This window comes from Meriones unguiculatus, chromosome 8, assembly GCF_030254825.1.
Source record: "Meriones unguiculatus strain TT.TT164.6M chromosome 8, Bangor_MerUng_6.1, whole genome shotgun sequence".
NCBI classification, from domain to species: domain Eukaryota; kingdom Metazoa; phylum Chordata; class Mammalia; order Rodentia; family Muridae; genus Meriones; species Meriones unguiculatus.
The window spans coordinates 75479302-75501253 of NC_083356.1; the positions used below are offsets into that span (position 1 = coordinate 75479302).

The 21952-nt window shown below is 46.5% G+C and overlaps 1 protein-coding gene across 7 annotated transcripts in view; it reads right to left on the reverse strand.

Moving 5' to 3' along the window:
• Garnl3 (GTPase activating Rap/RanGAP domain like 3) overlaps positions 1 to 21952 on the reverse strand; it is a 139854-nt gene that overhangs the window by 18737 nt on the left and 99165 nt on the right. For all 7 annotated transcript variants that reach the window (XM_060389961.1, XM_060389960.1, XM_060389963.1 and 4 more), the window contains 8 exons: positions 20087 to 20195; positions 17547 to 17592; positions 16738 to 16844; positions 12358 to 12473; positions 10408 to 10512; positions 8818 to 8892; positions 4821 to 4932; positions 171 to 269 (listed from right to left, as the gene is read on the reverse strand). In XM_060389961.1, the coding sequence (XP_060245944.1) occupies positions 171 to 269; positions 4821 to 4932; positions 8818 to 8892; positions 10408 to 10512; positions 12358 to 12473; positions 16738 to 16844; positions 17547 to 17592; positions 20087 to 20195 (769 nt within the window). The remainder of the gene's footprint in view (positions 1 to 170; positions 270 to 4820; positions 4933 to 8817; positions 8893 to 10407; positions 10513 to 12357; positions 12474 to 16737; positions 16845 to 17546; positions 17593 to 20086; positions 20196 to 21952) is intronic.

Below are 21952 nucleotides of genomic sequence, written 5' to 3' on the forward strand. Positions count from 1 at the left end.
TTCTTCCCTCCACTATCCCAAAAGGCCAGCCACCAAAGGACCACCTCACCGACACCAGGAAAAGAAACAATGATATGACATACACACCCAGACCCAGGGACCCTGGGGTTGGCTGCAGTGGGCCACCCGCCCTCCCGTTCTTCCCAGAGCAGCCATTTGAGGGGCAGCACCTTTGTCTGCTCTGAGAACCAGAAGGTCCAGGGTCTCAAGCACGTGGATCTGCTTCACAGGCAGAGTTCTGTCAAACACAGGCACGGCTGGAAGGTCATCTGGAAAAGAAGTCTGGTTACTCTCCGGGACCACCTGTGATGCATGGCCGGGATGACCTGTGCCTCTCTAGTCAAGGATGGAGTTGGCTTCCAGAGCCCTCATAAGGTCTCAAAAGGAGTTCAAGCATTGTTCCCTCCGAGTGGGACAAGTACTAATATGCCCCACTTCGTGGCACCCAGAACTCGCTGTGGGGATGGGCATAGCAGAGGGAACATGAAGAGAAGCTATGTTTTTCTGTTGGTGTCACCAAAGAAAGAGCATCCTGTCTCATCTCCAGGTTTACTAGGGTTGACGGAAAGGTCTAAACACCCTAGGGGGAAAAGAGCAGCACTTTCTTTTATTTTTAATGTTATAATAGAAAGTATATCTTGTATTATTTCATGGATTTTTCAAGAAAGTAAATTTAATACTTCTTTTTACATTTAAAGTGAATATTAATATATCCTAGCTCTAGTGTGCCCTCTGCATGTATCAACAGTAGTCTGCTTATGTCTTTTGTTTGTTTGTTTGTTTTGTTTTGTTTTTCAAGACAAGATTTCTCTCTGTAGCCTTGGCTGTCCTGGAACTTATTAGTATGCTAGGCTGGCCTTGAACTCACAGAGATCCGTCTGCCTCTGCCCCCCAAGTGCTGGGATTAAAGGCGTGCACTACCACTACCCTGTTTGCTTATATATTTAAAGTTTTCATTATTTTTAATTATATGTAACTATGTGTGTTTGCATGTGGATATGTGCATGAGAGTACAGGTATCCTCGGAGCCACAGGCTTAAGATCCCCTAGAGCTGGAGTTACAGGTGGTCATGAGCTACCCACATGGGTCTGAGAGCTGAACTCAGGACTTCCAGAAGAGCAGCAAGTGTTCCTAACCTCTGAACCATCTCTCTTGAACTTGCTGAGATCTGCCTGCCTCCGCCTCTCTCCTGGAGTACTGGGGTTACAGGAGTGTGCCACCATGCCCAGCGATGCTTATATATGTATATTAATACTCTTTCATATAGGAGTTTGAAATATCTTTTTTTTTTTAGAAACAAAAACTGGGAGAAGTTATCAGTTAAATTATCTAAGTAGCAGGAACAAATGACACTAAGTAAAAACACCCAGTAAGAGTTCAAGTGAGTGAACCTCTCAAGACATGGCAATTATGGATAGAATTTGCCTCTGAGGTGACTGGGAAGTTGTAAGTGGTAATATTAATAACTATTATGTTGCCTCTATGGGACTGTAGGTTGTATCAGCTGAGAGAGTTACTCTTACTCTGCTGCAGAAGGCAAAAGCTGAGACCAGCAGTGATGGTGTGGACATGTTAGGCAGAAGCAGCTAGCTTACTCTTCAGGGTGTTGCTGAAGGCCTGGATTAGTCTGTTTCTCTATAATTCAGATGCCGGGGGACATGAAGCTCAGGCCTCTTCCAGAGATCAAAATAGAGCTGGGAGTTGATCCCTCTCTGGATGATTCCCAGCAGGGCAAGACCTCTGCCATCAGGGTCAATAACAACATCAGTGGAGAAGGGCCTCCAGATCCAGCAGGCCTGGGAGGCTTTGGATATGCCTACAACAGGTCCTGGGAGATAAGCAGCTTGTCCATGTCCCCCTTAGTCACAAAGCGCTTTCTTCTGGTCCTTTAGTGGGGATCTTGTGATATCCACCAGCCACAGTCCTTCCTTCTCTACTAATGCTAGGGCCTCTGTAATGCTGGCACAGGATTTTACCTGTTCAGAACATGGAAAGCTCATTCTGCCATTACTGTCACATCTGGGTGCATAACTGCATTTATTTTATGGGTCCACAGTAGCATCAGGAGTGGCAGGTCACATTCACTAAAGGCTTAGTAAATGCTAGATCCTGAAGCTTCCTACATTCTTTAATGTTGATGCCTCATTTACCAGAATTGGTTGGCAATATAATGTTCCTATTTAACCAAGAAGGAACTCGATGCTCTGAAGTGTTCAGAAAACCTGTTCAAGGTCACTCCTCAAACATGTGGAACCAAAAAGGAGGGAGCACCTCCTTCCTTTTGTTGGGAACAGAGGTGCATTGTGTACTGCCAAGCCAGCATGCATTTGCATGCATTCTCCATCCACCCCTCAGCTAACGGGTTTGCAGACAGGAAGGAGAGAAGGCAAGGACAGGAGAAAGTGACAAATTTAGTGGCTGCTTGACTAATTAATTATTCCTTTTTGTAATTTTGGTTTGAATACAAAGTCTTTAGAGAGAGCTTTTCAATGATCTAGTATGCTTACTCAGTGAGCAGTCCCTGAAGGCGGGATTTGCTGCACTCACCGTGCAGAGGGAGGGTCCTGAGTTTTTTAAATTATGCCATTGAAAGAAGCAGATTCTCTAGGGCAAGTCTCATGAGCAAATGAGGCTGATGGGCTAGAGTGGGAGTCAGCCTGAAACGAAAGGGACAGGCGACTCACAAAAACAGTCTGTGATATGATCACGTGTAGGGCAGAAGGCAAGCTAAGGAGGAAGAGAAGGACAGCACAGAGCGAGATACAAAGAAAGCTCAGGCCTTCTTCCCAGCAAAGACCAAGGGTGGGTGTCACTGGACAGTTAAGACAGGAGAGGAATAGCCTGAATGCCTCTCCAAGGCTGAAAGAAAAGAATTTGCTGGAAAATCACAACAGCCTTTATATCAATGCCACTATATACTCTGGATCCAAAAGGCAGAATTTAAAAAAAAATCTTGATAATATTGACTTGGATCTTAACCATTATGTTTTTTTAATTCTCTCATACAATAACACATACTGACCACAGCTTCCCTTCCCTCTGTTTCTCTCAGCCCTCCCCCCTCACCTCCCTGAAGTTACATCCAATCTTGACACAGGATACTTTCTTTGATCTCAAAGGAAAACTAGAGAGTATTAAACATTTCTTTAGTGGTAAAATCCTACAGACCTGTTTACCCAGGACTATGGCTTTAGAAATCGGTACCAAGGTCAAAACAGGAACTCTGGCAGACTTTACTGTGTTTAAGCAGAACATGGTCGGTGTTGAACCTGGCTCTAGTCAGACCCACTAAATAGCCACGTGACTTCACAGAGGCCAGGACGTTATTTTAGGCCTCTGTTCTTCATCTATAAAATTAAAAGACTAAATATCTAAGGTCTGCTTTGAGTTTTGAAAATAAAAAGAAACTTTTGGTTGCATGTTTAGCAAAGATCTAGGAATTTTGTGAGCTTTTTAGCTAATCACTGGGAACACGGTAGAGATGCTGACTGCCCTTTAATGACTTGTACAGCAGAGATGTACAGCCACTAAGCACAGGACATTTGCAGGAGTGCTACTCACTACCATGCCCTTCCTTGCAGTAACAAGCATCATTTCACATGACTTCTCAGCCTTTTGAGGCCAGAGGGTCAGAGAATATACATTTCTTTTTGGAGGTGGGGGTGGGGAACTCAGGCCTTACAGTCTTAGGCAAGTGCTCTACTACAGAACTATAACCCCACCCTTGGGTTTCTTCAGATCACAGAGTTTCCTTAAATAAGGATTTAAATTCTGAACTGATGAATATTAGGTTGGTGATATTTTATTAAGGCAGTTACAGCCATAATTAGTTATGGGAAACATGATAGATTTTAAGTTATCTACATTTTATTAAATTAGTCGTAGACACAGTTAGGTCATGGGAAACATGATGAAGATCCATATGGAAGATCACAGGTAGGGGCAGTTTGCCTCCTGTCACCCTGCACACTGGCCCAGGGCAGGGACCTGGCAAGTGTACAGGCAGAGGTCTGAGGGAGCAAGAGGCCTTGCTGTAGAGAGGGAAGCTGACGTAGTTTTGGGCCAGCAAGCCACTCCCACCACAGGCTACACCTGTAAGGCCGCTGCCTCTCTAGTGCCTGTGGTCCCTCGGAAACCCAGGAGACCTGCTGCCACCGCTTAGCTCCTCAGATGCTCATCAGGAGTCTAGAACAGGCTGCAGGTGCTTTGTGCTGTCCCGGAGTCTCCATCCCATCAGTGCGAGGACCTGGTGTGTGGCGGTTGCTCTGTGTGACTGTCTCACAGGTAGGCTGGTCTAGTTCACTGTCAGACAGTGCCATTTAGATACCAAGCAGCAATCTGTCCTTCTGTCAAAATATTTCTGCTTCTATAGCCATGAAAACAGTTTATCTAAGACTCATATAATGTGTTTTAGACATTTCATCATTGTTTTTTTCCAGTCAGGATTTTAAAAAAGGCTTCAAGAGAGCACATGTCCCCTAAGAAAATGACGTGAAATACATGTCCCTGTTCATTTAAAACAGATTTGGGGACCATGATGAGTGCTGGCTGAAGAAGAGTCTTTTAGTAGGTGGCTTAATACCCGGGAACCACTTGGAGACGAAGGAAGAGATGGACTTCCCAGCATGCTGAGCACAAAATAAACCCCCTCGGAGCACCTATCTGAAACAAGGATTTACTTTGACTGGAAAATCAAACATGCCCAACTGCCCTAGGGACCAGGCATTTATGGTCTAAAGGAGCTGACTGGCAGTCACCCACCTCAGAAGTATAAGTCACACATAAAAAAAAGACATTTGCAGGAGTGCTACTCACTAACCATCCACTAGCAAGACGCCGGCGTCAGTGGAAACCAGCAAGGCCTGGCCCCAGGGATCTGCACACACGGCTTCGTGAGGGAAATTACTGCAGAAACACTGGGGCTCCCAAGGCTGTGAGGCAACACAAGCATTGGAGAGTGAGTGTACCAGAAAGAACACGTGCCCCACCAAAAGGAGATGCAGAGTGCGGCACCTGAAACAGTAACACAGATCCTCTGTGGCGGTGAGCTGCACCACACCTCAGGAGCTACATGGGGTCTGGACTCAGTTATCCTTCTTAGGAGGAAAAAAACCTCCTTTCAAATATGGACCCCAGAGAAAGCAGTGACCTCCTGTGCTTCTGGCACCACTGCCTGTCTCTATATGATCATGATGTTCTTTGGGCACCTAGAAGCTGGGACAATTGGTGCCTTTTACTTTAAAAAAAAATTTTTTTTTAAAGCGGGTTGGTATTAGTTTATCATAAAAGAAAGTCCCATATAGCTATTAAGAAAGTGGATAAGATTTCTGTGTTGCTGGTTCAGCAAAATCATTAAACCATACACAATGCAAGATGTTGATACTCTCTTAATATACAAGTGCTTACTGACCCACAGAAAGCTACAAAATCTTAAAAAATAGCACACACTTTGCAGGAAGACAGAGAAGACTGCTAATGAAATACCTCCAGTCCTGTGTGGCATGTTCACATACATGGACACTTTCTGGTCCCTGTGTGAAATGTCACACTGCTGGTGAACACTTCCTGGAACCTTAGCTTCATTTCTGTTTCAGGGATAAAGTCAGCTCTCCCTCACAATGGCCCCTGAGGTGGGTGTGAAGACCAGGACTTGGCAGGCACCACTTACTAGGGCCTCAGTCACACAGCATTGTGGACGGTTTTTGCTTTTGTGGCACTAGGAATCGAACCCAAGGCCTCTTGCAGGGTAGGCAAGCGCCCTTCCACAGAGCTATAGCCACAGTGCTGAGAACTGCAAACACTTTCAGCAGACTTTCCCTTCTTTGCAGACACCTCTCATAGCCTCATGCTTGAGACCTTAGGTTTCTGGGGGACAAGTTGAAGGCTTGTATGTTCACTTCTATTCTCAACTAGACATAAGGGTCTGACATGACCCGGCTGGGCAGCAGGACCTAGCAGAACGTGTGTTTGCTCTTGAAGGTGTGTGAATACCCAGTAGAGACATGTTCACGTCCTCTAAGCTCAAAGGAGGCTGAGGACCACCTTCAAGAGCATCATCAGGGTTGAGGCTAACACGTGGGTCATCTCTCACCGAGCAAAGAGCAGCTTCTCTTCAGGTCACCCAGAGCCTCAGGTTTGCAAGACGGAACCTGCGCTGCTCTGAAGAGGGGGCCTAAAGAATGTGTTTTCTAAGCTGAAAAAGGGTAACAGAGACAGGTCAGTAACTGAAATATTTTTCCCAAGAAGAGGCCTGGCAATTCTGATTTGGCAATGTATAGCTAGAGGATTGGAAAATGCAAAGGCAAAAAAATGTAATTAGGGAGACAGACATTGAAATTAGCACTTTAGGTAATATCAAGACAGAACAATGGAGTCATTGTATGTGTGCATTGTGCATGATGTGTGTGTGCATGAGAGAGAGAGAAGGAGAGAGGGAGAAGAGGGAGAGAGAGAAAGAGACAGAGAGACAGAGAAAGAGAAGGTTGGGCCTGTAAAGGGGCCTGAGTCTTTTCTTAGTTGTGTATCTACTTGTTTTTTGAGACAGAGTCTCTCACTGGACGTTAAGCTTACCAGCTCTGCTAGACTATGGGCAGCAAGGATTCAGAGAGACCCCATTGAGCACTGGGGTTTTAGGCATGAACCATCACACTGGGCTTGCCTGTGGGTGCTGAGGATCTGAACTCAGGTCCTAACTTTACTCACTGAGACATCACCCCAGCTCTTATTATTTTTTGTGTGTATGGGTATTTGGCTTACATGTATGCCCATGTACCATGTGCATGCAGGGTGTTTGGAGGGCAGAAGAGGGCATCGGATCCCCTAGGACTTTTGTGGCAGATGTTAGCTACCATGTGGGTGCTGGGGATGGAATCCCAGTCCCATGGATGAGCAGCCAACAACTGAGTCTTAATAGCAAGTGTCCCCTAGCAGGGTCCTTTACCTGGAAGACCCAAGGTCCTCTGGAGCAGAGCTTCCCCAAGCGTGGGCCATGGGGTCCACAACTTATAAAATCCCAACAATGGAAGCAGCTTTTTTTTTGTACACTGTGAACAAGATTTGTGAACAGACCTTTGTTTGGAATATGTGTCTAAGAACTTAAGAATGTCAGGATTAGGACCATTTCTAAAGTGCTTAGGAATACTGCAAATTCCTCCTGTGCACTCAAAGGGTAGAGAGCAGAGCTCTCGTACCTTTGGGAAAGTATGTCTGTCTCGTTCAGTCAGAAGGAACTTGTGTTTTTCAGGGTCAATTGCAATAAAAATTTAAAATTGCATGTATTTATTTATTGTGGGGGCGCACACATGTGTCTACAGACAGCACCGTGTGCCTGTGGAGATCAGAGGACAACTTATCAACTTTCTCCTTCCACAATGTGGTCACAGGATTGAACTCAGGTGGTCAGGGGCAGTGGCACGTGCCTTTAGCCACTGAGCCATCTCCCTGGCTCTCAACTGCATTATAAAGCATACACATGGGTGTTGGGAGAGGCCAGAAGAGGATCTGTTAGAGCTGGGATTACAGATGGATGTGAGCTGCTTGGGGTGGGTACTGGCACTGAACCTAGATTCTCTGCAAGAGCGGCAAGTGCTCTTCCATTTGAAGAACCGTCCCTGGTCTGTTCTTGATGATCCCCTATCCTCCCCTTCCCTGCTTCCAAAAGTAGAAACAGGAAGTAGATAGGCTACAGGACGTGCTGCTAGGCTATGTGGCTATGTGGCTATATGTTAGGTAATGGCTTCTCAGCACACACCTCTGAGCACTAGTGAGGACTGAGGACTAGTGAGAAAAGTACTTGGTGGTTAGCTTTGTCAAGTAGACTCAATGCAGTGTTACCCGAGAAGAGCGTCACAATGAGGATTTGTCTAAGGTAGGTTGACCTGTTGGTATACCCACCTAGGACTGTCTTAACTGTGTGGAAAGACTCACTCACTGAAACAGCGTAATTCCTAGGCAGGGTGTCCTGGACTGCACAGCAGTGGAGAAATCAAGCTGAGCGCAAGCAAGCAAGCAAGCAAGCAAGCAAGCAAGCAGGCAAGCAGGCAGGCAGGCAGGCAGGCAAACAAACCTGCATTTGCTTCTTTCTGTTCTTTATGGTGATGTAATGGAAACTCCTGTCACTCTGATTTCTCTACAGTGATGCACCAACCTAGAACTGGGAGCTAAAATAAACCCTTTCTCCCCTCCATTGCTTTTTGCCAGCATATTTTCTTACAGCAACAGAAATGAAACTAGGGCAGCGACCTGTCAAGCCCACTCCCAAGCTATTGGATTAGAGCAGCGCTTCTCAACCTTTCTAATGCTGTGACCCTTTAATACAGCTCCTCATGTTCCGGTGACCCCCAACGATAAAATTATTTTCTTGCTACTTCATAACTGTGACTTTGCTACTGTTATGAATCGTCATGTAAATATCTGATATGGAGGGTATCTGATATGCCACCCCCAAACGGGCTGAGACCCACAGGTTGAGAAACACTGGATTAGAGGCTGAAGCTGACTTTGGCACACTCTAAGAGTCACTGCTCCAGAATCATGCTGTTAATATTGGGTTGTGGTCAGGTGACATGAATCTACATGAAACTTGAGGAGCACTGTGAAACCATCCTGGCTGAGTAAGCCTGGCCCAGTGCTCTGCCCATCTGTGCACACAAATGCAGGAGTGCCTCAGGGGAGAGCCTCAGGGAACAGAGGCTCTTGTTACATGATCTGGGCTCCTGAGGAGTCTAAAGGAGACATCCTCCTGCCCCAACTGTTTCCACAACATCACTGAGCACACAGGACATTCCCAGTACACAGAGAAAGTACCAACCACTCACCTCTTTTTTACACATCCCTGAAGCTGCCAAGCTCGATGGAGCATCTCCTCTCACGATGGACTTGAGCTTCAGTGCCTGGTGAACGAGATGTCACTTAAGGTTTGAGATCAGGCAGTGAAAGAAGAGCAGCGTAAACAATCAAGGTTTGCGAGAAAGCAATGTGTCAAGAGTAATTTGGGGCTAAAGTTGCAGGGTTCTCTAAGGAGATGGTGAAACCCCAGTCACAGGGCTATAGCCCAAACTACTCCTACTTTTCTGGCATGTAAATTAGCTCAATCAGTCCTGTAATTTTAAAACTAACAACGTTGAAAACTGCAGACTCCTAGGCCCTTCTCAATCTTGATGGCTCAAGAGTCCCTGAAAGCAGAGACCATTTGGCTTTAAGATTTTTAAAATGATGTTTATTTATTTATTTTGTGTGGGCATGCATGCATGTGGGTGTGTGTCTGCCATGATGCAAGCATGGAGGTCAGAGGACAACTTGTAGGGTTGTCCTACCATGTGAGTCCTGAAGACCAAATTTCGGTTGTCAGGCTTGGTGGCAAGTTCCCTTACCTGCAAACCCATCTTGCCCACTCTTGTTGTCTGCAACAAAGACTGATGCATATTTGGAAAAGTGTGTCCTCTCTCTCCAAGTTGTCCTTGATCACAGGACCTCCTTTTCCTACTTGCCTTGTTGCTTAGTGCTCCTGGCCGGACCTTACCTGACGCTGGAGGCTCTACTCCCTCCTACTGTGCTGTGGAAGGTTTTAATGTTCAATTTGGTGATTCTCAAAATAGCTTCCCCCTCTTCAGAGAATTCCTCGTAGGCAGGTGAGAGATCTTAGCTCTTTTGCCAGGAGCTGTCCCCCTGCAGTACAATACTGCTGTTTTGCAAAGGGAACCAAATCTACACAGCTGTCAAAACACCATTTGTCTTTCCACCACAATCTTGAGAGAAAGCATGGAGCTTCCAGGTGTGAAGATTTTTGTCAGCCTGACACAAGCCCAGGGTCATCTGGAAAGAGGAATCTTGACTGAAAAAAAAATTCCTCCATCAGGTTGGCTTGTGGGTAAGTTTGTGGGGCATTTTCTGATTAATTTCTGATTAATGATTGATGTGGGAGGGCCATGCTCACTCTCAGAGGTGCTACCCCAGGGCATGTGGTTCTGGGGTATATAAGAAAGCAGAGTGAGCAAGCCATGGAGAGTGAGGCAGTAAGCAGTGTTCCTCCATGGCCACTGCTTCAGTTCCTGCCACCAGGTTCCTGCCCTGATTTCCTTCAGTGATGGACTGTAGGCTCTAAGAGGAAGTAAACCCTTTGCCTTTGGTCATGGCATTTCTCACAGCACAAGAATGCACACTAGGATAGTAAGAGAAACAAAGCCTCAGCCAGGCATTAGTGGCTCACACCTTTAATCACAGTACTCAGGAGGCAGAGGATAGCCTGGTCTACAGAGCAAGCTCTAGGACAGCCAAGGCTATCCAGAAGAAGAAGAAGCCCTGTCTTGACAAAAACCAAAAAAGAAAAAAAAAAAAGTATCTTTGTGTGGTGACGAGCTTGGAGGGACTCACATCACACTTCTCAGGAGCTGTGGAAGCAAACATACCTGTCCTATTCTAACAAACTCGGCCTGACGGGCCTCCTCTTTCTTCCGTGCTGACTTGGGTGACTCAGGCAAAACATCACTAAAAGATCGTCGATTGAGCATGTTCTGTAAAAGAAAAACAAGGCTGGGATTCCTGAGGCATTTTTCAAGTCTCATCTTTTGGTATCTCTTAACACACACACACACACACACACACACACACACACACACACACACACACGTTTGTCTAAACAGTACTATTTCTGCCCCTGTATTCCTCAGTGCTGTGGCAGACATAGGAAGAGACTCCAGACAAGCACAGCCAGCACTGTGCAGAAACTGAGAACACGGCCTTCACACCAGGCACACCAGCAGCTTCATTTACTAGCATTGTGACCCAGGCCACCACACTGCACAGCTCCAGAATGCCAGTTCCATGGAGTGGCATTCGGAGAACCTAGCACACTGAATTCCCTAGGTATGGAATTGTGTGGCCCTGGGGCCCTGGGGCCCTGTGAACTAACTTCTGAGTCTCTGTGGCTGATACCTGTCCCCCAAGTGTGCACCAGGATCAGTGAGTACTGCACGGAGGGTGCTGAGTGCTGAGCTTGGTCTTTCCCTCTGAAGTGCTCCCCAAGCCCTGGCTGAGTGCCTGCTACTCCACCCAACTGGGGATCTGGCAGACACAGCTTCTGTAGATCACAGAGGCTGGTGGGGCAGATGTCAAGAGACTGGAAGAATCAACATGTCTGCTGTGGTCACTGATAGAAAGCAGAAGTGTAGAAGGGAGGCTAGATGACCCAGTAGAGAGACATGCTTCAGTTAGGGGTGACGATAACTTAGCTGAGGCCCAAGGGACATGATTGTGCATTATGGCAGCCTCTCTGAAGCTTTCCCTGACCTGTAAGATTTGCTGTGGGGTCCTGGGGCTAGCCTGGTCACACCCTGAGAAGTTTTACACTGCACTAAATAAACAGAAGTCAAGTGGTACTATAGAAAGTATCATGGGCATAGAAAAGGGGCCAGTATGTTCTAGTTCATTTTCACAGCCTGTCTCCCTGGGTGAGAGACAGGCACCTCCCATTTACATACGTCAACAGAAATTAATTACTTTTACTGGAGTTTATGAATGAATGATTAAATTTTAAGAGAATTATTCACTTGTTCTGTGCTTCCTTGTTAAATAAGAATTTAAATATTAAATTTCATTTATTTATATGAATATGTGTGTGTGTGACTACATGCCATAGCATGTGTGTGGAGATTAGAGGACAACTTGTAGGGTTGGCTCTTTTCTTTTGCCATGTGGGAAGCAAGCTCAGTTGTCAGGTTTGGTGAAGGTCCTTTACCTGCTGAGAGCTACCTCACTGGCCCTGGGAAATGTGTTTTGTTTTGTTTTCACATAATGATTTTTTACTCTCCTGGTGACCTCATACTCAGGCTGGAGACCTCCTGAGATAGCGCATGTACTGTGGGATGTGACAAGAAAGGGTGAAGTCTCAATCAGTGTAGACAGGGCTCTGGGCCACAAAGTATCCTGCACAGAGTGGGTTTCCACCAGTGGAGACTCCTGTTTCAGTGCCTGATTACAGTGCCAGATAGAAAATCAACAGAAAACCCAGGAAAGCACTTGGCCTCTCTTCTCTCTCCAAAATAATTTTCGCCAGTTGAACAGCTCTATGCCACTAGCAGCAAGGACAGCACTGCCAGAAAACAGCTTGGGGGGTCCAGGGTGCTGACTTTTTCTCCATGCCCACCTATATCTTACGTCCACGGGCCACGGCTCTGCAGCAATCACATTATTCTTCCACACGACACTCAAGGACCCTCCTTTTATGGAGAATGCTAGCTGTGGTGGCTTCAGGGAAGTCTAGGCAGCGAGCACCATGGAAACTCAGCTTTCTCCAGGACTCATGGCTAGATCTGTGCTCTACAGAAACCCCCCGGGAGAAAGGAAACCCAGGTAGGTACCTTGTGCAAATCTGGCATCAAGTCCTGATATAAGGAGCGAATCAGCATATCCAGAGTACGCCGACGTTTCTGGGCAAAGGTTGGGGTTTCCAAGGTGGCTTTTTCACCGTTAATTACTAAAACAAGCGAAAAAGGGCAGTGTCATTAATTGCTACCAGAAAGTGTGCTTTGCAAACAGAGTCAGCACAGTGAATGCCACCTGCCATTAGAACAATAGCGTTATGGTTTGGATACAGAGCGTCTCCCAAAATGTCAAGGGCATGGCCCCAACTGGTAGATCCAATCACTGGGAGTTATCCTGGGTCATGAAGGCCCCGATTTCATCAATGGCCAATCCACTGGTGGGTCAATACTTTGATTACTGGTGGGTTGTGGAGACCTGTGGAGCAGGTCACAGGGTAGTGCCTTAGAAGGATGGATCCTGTCTCCTGGCTTTTCTCTTGCTCTCTCTACTTCCTGGCTGCCATGAGGTGAGCAGTCTTCCTCTATCATGCCTTGCTGTCACTGCGTTCTGCCTTACCTCAAGTGCTCAGTGATGGAGCCAGGTGGCAACTGAAGGCTCCAAACACAGCAGTTAAACAAACTTTTTCCTCCTTTCAGTTGTTTGTCTCAGGTTATTTACCACTGTGACAAAAACTGACTAAATGAACTAGTATTACCATTGATCTAACCTTCCTTTTATGGGAGAATGCTTCGAATTTAAGTTCCAAAGTATGGATTTATATTATAGGCATGTTTATCTTCCGTTTCTTGTTGGACAGTAAATTTCCAGGGCAGAGAGCAGATCTAATCTTTTTTTTTTTTTTTTTCTCAGACAGGGTCTTTCTATGTATCCCTGGCTGTCCTGGAACTCAGCTGGCCTCGAACTCATAGAAATCTGCTTGCTTCTCCCTCCTGAGTGCTGGGGTTAAAGGTGTGTGCCACCCCTTTAGCCATACATCAACCCACCCATCCTTTCCTTCCTTATTCCCCTGGGATGTCATTCAATGCTTACTAAAAAGAAGAAAAGCTGCTTTAGCACAAGATTTGGATTCTTAGCTTATTAGCTGTTTCTTCTGAAGAAAACAGCATTTCATGGACTACAGACATTAAGATTCAACAAGGTGGAGTATGCAGTTACATACCAGTGTCCAAGAGGCTAAGAGTCTAAAGTCATGAATGTGGAGCCCAGTTCTGTTGCTGGCTATGCAGTCTTTTTTTTTCCCCACCAAGACAGCACTTCTCTGTGTAGCCTTGACTGTCCTAGAATTAGCTTTGTAGACCAGCCTGGCCTTGAACCCACAGAGATCTGCCTGCCTCTGCCTCCCAAGTACTGGGATTAAAGGTGTGCCCTACTACTGCTCTGTGGCTGTGGAGTTTTGAGCAATTTTGTTCTAGCTTGCTGGGGCTTCAGTTTCTACCTTATACAATGGGTATGGTCCTATTTTCATAAAGGGTTGCTGTCACTGAAGTGAGATAAGGCATACACCCAGCACAATACTAGGCACACTGAAGTGGGTAAGTGTTCACCCTTAGTTTTCTTACACAGAGTGCCAATGGGAAAGTCTCTTCACAGACTGAAAAACAGAACCTTTGGACAAAGCAGTTCTTAGATACATTCTGAGTGGTGGGGCCAAGGTGGGCTTGTGTATTACACGGCATCTCTTAGGAGATTTTGAAGTACACATGGCAAGTTGTTTTTTTTTCTCTAAGTTTTGTTTTATGTTTTTTGTTTGTTTGTTTGTTTTGTTTTTGTTTTTGTTTTTGACAGGGACTATATCTGACATGACTGTTTTGTTTTGAGACAGGGTCTCTCTACACTGCCCTTGCTGTCCTGGAACTCACAATTTTCCACTTGCTTCTGCCTTGCCTGGTTCCCAAACTATATTTTAAATAACTCATTTTGGCAGAAGGGAAAGACCTGAGTTCTTATTGAACCTTATTGAGAGCTATTTTGTACTTTTCAACCTGCTGGCTTCCTCCATTCTGCAAAACCCACTGTGGAATTCAAACAGCCTTCTATCGTGGTGTCATCTGTGCAGCCCTGCTGGTCCTCCAGACTCACGCTCCATCACTGCCGAGCCTCCTATAACCTGGGCTCCCTAGACCCATGTTTCTCAACGTAGAATAAAGACAGCATTTCACAGTGTAGCCCTGGCTGACTTCAAACTCAAGAGCTCCATCTGCTTCTGCCTTCAGTTTATTAGGAATAACAGCCTTGCTACTATACACAGGCCAGCCCAGCTAAAGTTTTACCATCAGAGTCAATGAATTCCAGTTTCGTCTCTCCCTGAGATGCTGAGGGTGCTGATGTGCCACTCCACGGCTCAGTCTTGCCATTCCATTTTGATGTATGGATTCCACTTACATGTGGGTCCCCAGTGCTGTCCTCTAAATGATCTGGAGTTAAACACTACAGGCCCTGGGGACTTGCTGTTCTGTCAGCATCCTACAGAACACTCATCTACTGCGCCTGGCTCCTTCGTTCTTTTGGCTGCTAGCTGCAAAACCTGCTGCCTATTTTTTTCTTGCTTCCTATTTGATGCCCTGGCCTTGAACCACATGAATTTCCCAAGTCTTTTGAAAATGCAGAAAGGTACAGAATCATCATGTTTGCCAAGTGGTTTGTAGTCTGCTGCTTCTAATATCGGCGGCAGAGCGTTTCCCCTAGACCCTGCTGGGGATCAAAGATGCCAGCTGATAGTATGGAGGGCACCCAGCTGCATGGCCTTAAAGGCTCCATCCACCAGGAGAAGCTTGTGAAACATGTGGAGCCCTCTGTAGGGAGGGAAGAGCACTCTCAGCCAGCGTGGCTGAGCGTGGGATATTCATCCCTTCACGTGCCACTGAGATGAGTAGATACGGCATGGGAACTTTGTGTGGCTGTTGATGGAGGACTCATATGTAGGGAGCTATGGAAGACAGACTGTGGAGAGAATAAGACAAATGTGGAGGGTGGAGAGATGGCTGGGGGGGGGGCAAGGTTTAAGAAGCATTTGCTGCTAATGACACATGCCTTTAATCCCAGCCCTCAAGTGGCAGAAACAGGCTGATCTGTGAATTCAAGGCCAGCCTGGTCTGTACAGTGATTTAAGCTAGCCAGGACTACATAATGAGATCTTGTCTCAAAAAAAAAAAACCAAAAAACCAAGTATCACTTCCTGCCCTGGGCTCCATCCCCAGGACCTACACTGGGCAGCTCATAACTTTAGTTCTGGGGGAATGAGCCAATTCTTTCTCTTCTGGCCTCCATGGGCACCTGCATATAAATGCACATACATACATTCTGGCATACACATGTACACATAAAATTAAATATTTTAAAAAAGAGAGTACAAAGGAAGAGCAATATGTCATCTAGAGCTAGTTTTGGCCAATTCTGAAGATGACTGGAGACTAGAAGCTGAGTAGAAGGTTCTGATTTGGGATTCTGTGAGGGTCTGGGTTCAATCAGTGCCACCTTGGGGCAAGGTGACCAAGACAAGAAGACAGGAGCTTTTCCAAATTCTCTCAAACTACATGGCAACAGTGTCAAAATTAGGCACTGTGTGCGTGGGCGTGAGGGGCAGGTGGATGCCAGCGAAGCAGCTGCGGCCTCTAGTGTGCCTGGCAGAAGACTGGAGCTGGCCTCTTTGTGGAGGGCGCAGGCGGGTGGCAATGCCAGGGCTCCAGGGCAGACAGACTAGGCTTCTATAAAGAGACTGCAGTGGACGAAGCCAAGTGACTTGACTCTCATCAGTAGGTTCTGATGGGCCTTCTAGATACAATACCCAAGGATGCTCTGAGGAGGGTGGACCAGCTTCTGTCGTACAGGAGAGGGGAGCTCAGATGCATGAGCCTTGGCTCACTGGCTCACAAAGCCTGGAGTGGGAAGGTTCTGTTCACTCCGTTCACAACCCACCCCCCTGCACACACATAATCCAGAAGCTTTCCTTGGCGCTAAATATGTATTATAACCATTTTCCCCTACCTCCACTTTTCTCAAAGACACAGATACATAATGACAGAGACTCAGGATGGTGGCACCAGAACCCAGGACAGAAAGGCCAGGTTGAGCCCCCCTGGCACCATGAGTGGTGAAGGTAGATACGTGCATGTTAGGAGTAGATAAGAACCCGGAAAAAAGCCTACCTAACGTTACCAGAGACTAAACACAGGTAACGGGTTAACAGAACACGAACGGTCTAAACAACAACACGTTTTCAATTGTGTTTGTTTGTTTTCTGAGACAAGGTTTCTCTGTGTAGCCCTGATGTCCTGGAACTTTCTTTGTAGACAGAGAGCCATCTGCCTGCCTCTGCCTCCCAAGTTCTGGGATTAAAGGCATGTAGGACCATGCCTAGCTAACAACAATTTCTTATATGGCACAAGTGACAAATGTTTTTCAAAACAACAACTTACATTTCACAAGCAAAAAGTCCCTGAATTCCTGGTGGTCTGTAAACACCGGTGGGGATGGCAAGGGTGGGCCAAAAAGTGGCACACTTTCTTCTGAGAATATTTTCAGCCTATGTAGAGAACATTCCAGAATTAGTTGGTTCTTTTCCTCAAAGATCACTAATATTTAAGTCAATGTGCTCAGACACATGTCAGGAAGATTCATCACAGAGGAGCCTGTGTCACCTCTGAGTGCTCCCTTCCAGGGGAGAGGCCAAGTGTTTAGGGTCTAATCTGCCAGCCTATGGACAGGGTGGACAGCAGCAATGGTGCCCTGAGCAGCTACTGCATACCAGACAGGGTGCTTCGCATTTTAAGGCTTGCTAAACATGCCGGAGGTAACTTACTCTTATTCTACACTGGGCTCAAGGTGCCTGGGGATAAACACTTTTCACAAATCCTCAAAGTCCGTAAATGACTGAGATGAGGTTTCAACCCACTTCCCCTAAATGGTGGAAACTGACATTCCTTTCCCAACATCCTTCTAATAGATCCACTTGGGAAATGGAAGGACAAGTGAGCAAGGGTCAAACAGAAAAATTTCCCCCATAAAGTACAAACACCAAACTAATCCTGACCCCTGGACCCACTGGGTATAGCATTACTATGCAGAGCAAAACTTTCCCAGAAGAAAGAGGCAGGATATTCTAGAAGATGACAGCATGTCTAATAAACGCCCAAAGAAAGCACCTCAGGCTCCTCTGAGAGCTAATGCTGACAGGTGAAGCAAATTTTATAATTAGAGCAAAAATAGAGAAAAGGTCATCACCTACCTGTAATTGTCATTTTGCTGGTCATACCTCACTAAGGCAAAAATATCTGTGGGGATAGTCAAGGCAACTCATCATTATCCTTGATGCTCATGCCTCACAGCTTGTGCCCTGAAAACCCTTCCTGCAGGAGCGTTCTTGAGCAGGCTAGGAACCTACTTCTCTGAAGTTGGGATAAAAACCTCACCTCTTTACAAGAGACAGCCTAGGAGGACACACGTGAGAGCCCTGAATCTAGGTTGGCATCTGTGTGCCCTTCTGCTGGGAAAAGGTTAGACAAATCCTGCACAGCTGTCAGAGAAGCATGTAAGTACATTAAACAGCCAAGCAGCCAGTTCCTTGCCTGGAACCCAAAGGAGATCCTGACATGGTTACTCATCTATTTCATCTCACACATTTTGGGATGGGGAAACAATCAGAATGTTTCTGCTGTACACCTTCCCTCTCCTTCTGCCTCTGGTAGACAAAACAACACTGGAGAACAAGCCAATGTAGCTGGTGGCAGCTTCTAAGCAGAGTCGACGCTGCTTGGGCTGCAGCCCGCGGGGTCCAGAATAGCTCAACTTCTCGGGGTGTGGATCAGTGGCAGAGCACTTGCCGAACACGTGGGAGGCCTGGGTTTCACCCAGCATTTAAGAAAGAAGGATTCATGATATGCTATGGGGCTTCAATCTCAATACAATTCTTTAGAAATAAAACCAAATAGCACAATGACCTGCAGCCAGTAGCGCTCCTCTGCCCCGCCCTCACCTCTTACCGCCAGCCCTGGCTCTGCTGTGGGTGAGGAAGAACCTCCACTCCTGTGCTCCGTGAGATGAATTCCCATTAACCACCTTTGGGTTCTTTTCAGAGCCCTATATGGAGGATCGCTAATAAGGAGCACCCTAAAGCTTCTCTGACTAACAAGCTACCTTGTCTTCTGGTGCTCCTCTCAGAGAAGCATTCTGTCATGTAAGACATCACCATGAAAAGGGGAATTATTAGTGTCACAGCCCAATGAATGGGGAACATTCTGCCGTAAGTAGGATGAACAAAGAAGAAAAAATGAAGGTGGGCTTTCACCTTCATTCTGATCCTCTACCCTTGAGGAAGAAATCTGGCCACTTCAGCTTTTAAATACTTCCTTGCAAGCTCTGTTGTCTGGCTTCAGGAGACAACTCAGAATATAGACAGCAGCTTTATGGGCAGGCACCCGAGGCACAGCGGTCTGTCTCTGAATATGTGTAGTGGGGTCTCTAGGAACAGAGTAATGAGACTAGATTTCATTCTGAAAATGCCCACTAGGTGTCCTTTATTTACTGTGGCCACCCTTCAGAGCCACCGTCTTGAGTTTTGCTCTCATGACCCGTGACCATAGCAAGTGGGCAATGACTGAAGGTCTGGCAAGCAGGATGAGCACACGCCCTGGGGTTATCTGACTGAGACTATTGTGAAGGCCAGCCCCCTCCCCCAGCCTCCTCAGACGGTCTGAGCGGAGCAGGATGAGGGGAAGTGAAGAACACCATTAGTTTTACCAGGCCTCACACCTCAGTTTAGCAGCTATTACAGGCCTTAGAATAATTCCTCACGGTGACCTCCTGCTTCAGCCTGTCGGATGCTGTGATTACAGGTGTGAGTCAGCATGCCCAGAGAGCTTTTTTCTTTTTCTTTTTTTTTTCATATTTGAGACAAGGTTTTGCTATGTAGCCCTGGATGACCTCAAATATGTGATTCTCCTGCCCAGGCCTTCAGTGTTGGAACTGTAGGTTGCAGCGACAAATTTTACACTTGAAGTCAACTTCCCAGAGGATTCACTACTTATTCTTCAAATTCATTCACTACCATTGCCTAACAGGAAGCTCTCCTCATTTCACAGACTCCCTGAAAAGAGAAGACATGCAAAAAGTCAAAGCTGGCTGTGGTGATGTGTGCCTGTAATCCTAGCACCCAGAGGTCTGCAGCAGGGGCCTGGAAGTTCTAGACTTCCTCAGAAGTTAGCTGTGAGACACTGTTTTCTGAATGTGAGCGATGCACCTGCAAACTCATAGCCACAGTGCCTACCAGCGCTCACTAGGCCCATCAACATTCCACTGTGGATGGGGAGGGGTTCGTGAGGCCCGCGCCTCTCCCTAAAGAGCTATAGGCAGTGATGACTGACAGGATACAGAGTCCTATTTCTCAGTGGTGTAGTCACTGGTAAGTTGCCTTTGCTCAGATAAATTACTATTTCCCACTGCTTTTAAAGCAACCCTGGTTAAATACAGTGGTGGAAGTAAGAGACAGGCTAGTTGGGAAGAAGGTGCCATCAGGGAGGATGATATGAGGACAATAGAGGGTACAATCAAGGTACATTATATATGTGTATGAAATTGAGAAAACGAAAAAATTTCCCTAGAATCACTATCCACTGCCTCAGAGGGTTGAAAGAGGCCGAAAGAAAAGTGCAGTGCTTAGGCAAAACTAGCCAATGGTGTGTGTCAGAGTAGCCATCAAGAAGTCTATCACATGTCCTGTGGGGTCCAGTGAGGCTGTTAGACTGGGGCATTTATGAAGACACAGGATACGTGTGAAATGGGAACGAATCATGGAAGGCTTAAAGGCGGGAGAAGATTCCTCTCCTTCTTGGAACACGATGGTGACAATGTCATTTCCAATGTGGCGCTTCCTTTCCACCTGTGGTGAGCATAAATGACATGATGAGAAGAGTTGCTCCAACAAGGCACATTCAGTTAAAACACAGTGTAGCAAACCACCACAGCCATTACATAGCCCGGCCTCTATGTGGCCTTGACAAGCTTCATGAGTACTTCCCCCAGCACAGACTTCATTTCCCCTTACCAGCCTCAAGGCCTCCATCATCCCCTGAGCTGAATTTGAGGCCCAAAAGGCTCACAGGAGGCATACACAAGGATGTCCAAGAGAGAGTGAGTGTACACTGCGGCTTCAAGCAGGCTATTCAAGTGCTCCACCACTAATCTACACTACCAACTCACCTTAGCGAATCTGAATGCTCATACTTGGTGATAAAATGGCTCTATATGATCTGACCCTACTTCATCTTTCCAAAATGATTTTCTAGATATGCAGTTGACACATTTTTTTTTTTCTATTAAAGGCCAGTCAGTGACTATTTGCAGCTTCATAGACTGTCTGGATTCTTTTCAGCTACATGGCTGGTAAAGCTCAACAGCTGCCACAAACAGTGTGTGAGCGGGTGTGGTATATGCCAGCAACATTGCACCCAGCAGAAAAGGAACAGGCCGGTTTACCAGCTCTATTCAAGACCTTCACCTCTCCGCTCAAACTGAGGAACTGCTGTTCCCCGGGATCCCTGTGAGTGAGTCCCTGTGCTGCTTCCGTGGCGGACCAAGGGTGCTCACTTGTTCTCTGGCTTGCCCTTCACTGAGAGGCGGAGTTTTTCTGCTCTCACCCTCCCTATGGCTGGCTGAATGCTGTCGTCATGAATGTATAGCTGGTACCCTTGGAGGCCAGAAGAAGGGTTCAGATATATGAACCTGAAGTTACACATGGTTATGGGTGGCCATTTGGGTGTTAGGAGTCAAACCTGGGTCTTCTGGAAAAACACACAGTGCTCTTAACCCCTGAGCCACCCCTCCAGCCCCAAGCTTTGTTTTGCTTTTGTTTGTTTGTTTATTTTGAGACAGGGTTTCTCAGTGCCTAGGCTAGCTTCTGGAAGGACCAGAAGGGGCTGGAGAGATGCTTCCGTGGTTAAGAGTGCTTACAGCTCTTACAGAGGATCTGGGCCTGGTACCCACCACCCACACTAGTGGGTTCACAACGGCTTGTAAGTCCAGTTCTAGGGGCTCTGATCTCTATGGCTTCCTCTGACATGTGCATATGCATGCTACAAACAGACTTGTGTAGATATACTCATGTAGACTACATATACATAAATACAGAATAAATTCATCAGTCACAAATAAGAAAATGGAAGGATCAGCGTTTGCCACCTTACTCTCAGAACGTATGCTTTTCGGGTCTTAGGCCAGTGCACAAGTGTAGATGAGGAAGCCACTAAGCGGCCACAGCAGAGGGCTTACACTCCATTCTGTGGGGAAAGGGCAACTCTGCCAATGTCCCTGTTGAGCCAAATGATCCCAGCTCAGATGCTGACTGACTGCAATGGATGAGAGCCTCTATGAGACCTGCCTATTGGGCCCTGTCAACACAGAGCCTTAAGAAACCACCTAATTTTCTTCAGCTGGTGAGTTCTGGAGTGGTTTGTTGGAGAGCAACAAATACACAAAGTATGGTCTATGCATGCCAACTTACCTTGTCTAGCCTCGTATGGCCAAACATCTCACACATAGTTATATGTCTAAGCTCAGGCAAATGCACCTTTTCCAGGAAGGCCTCCATGATTTTTATTAACTGTCATGTTCTTTCTCCCTCCCTCAGCATCCACAGAA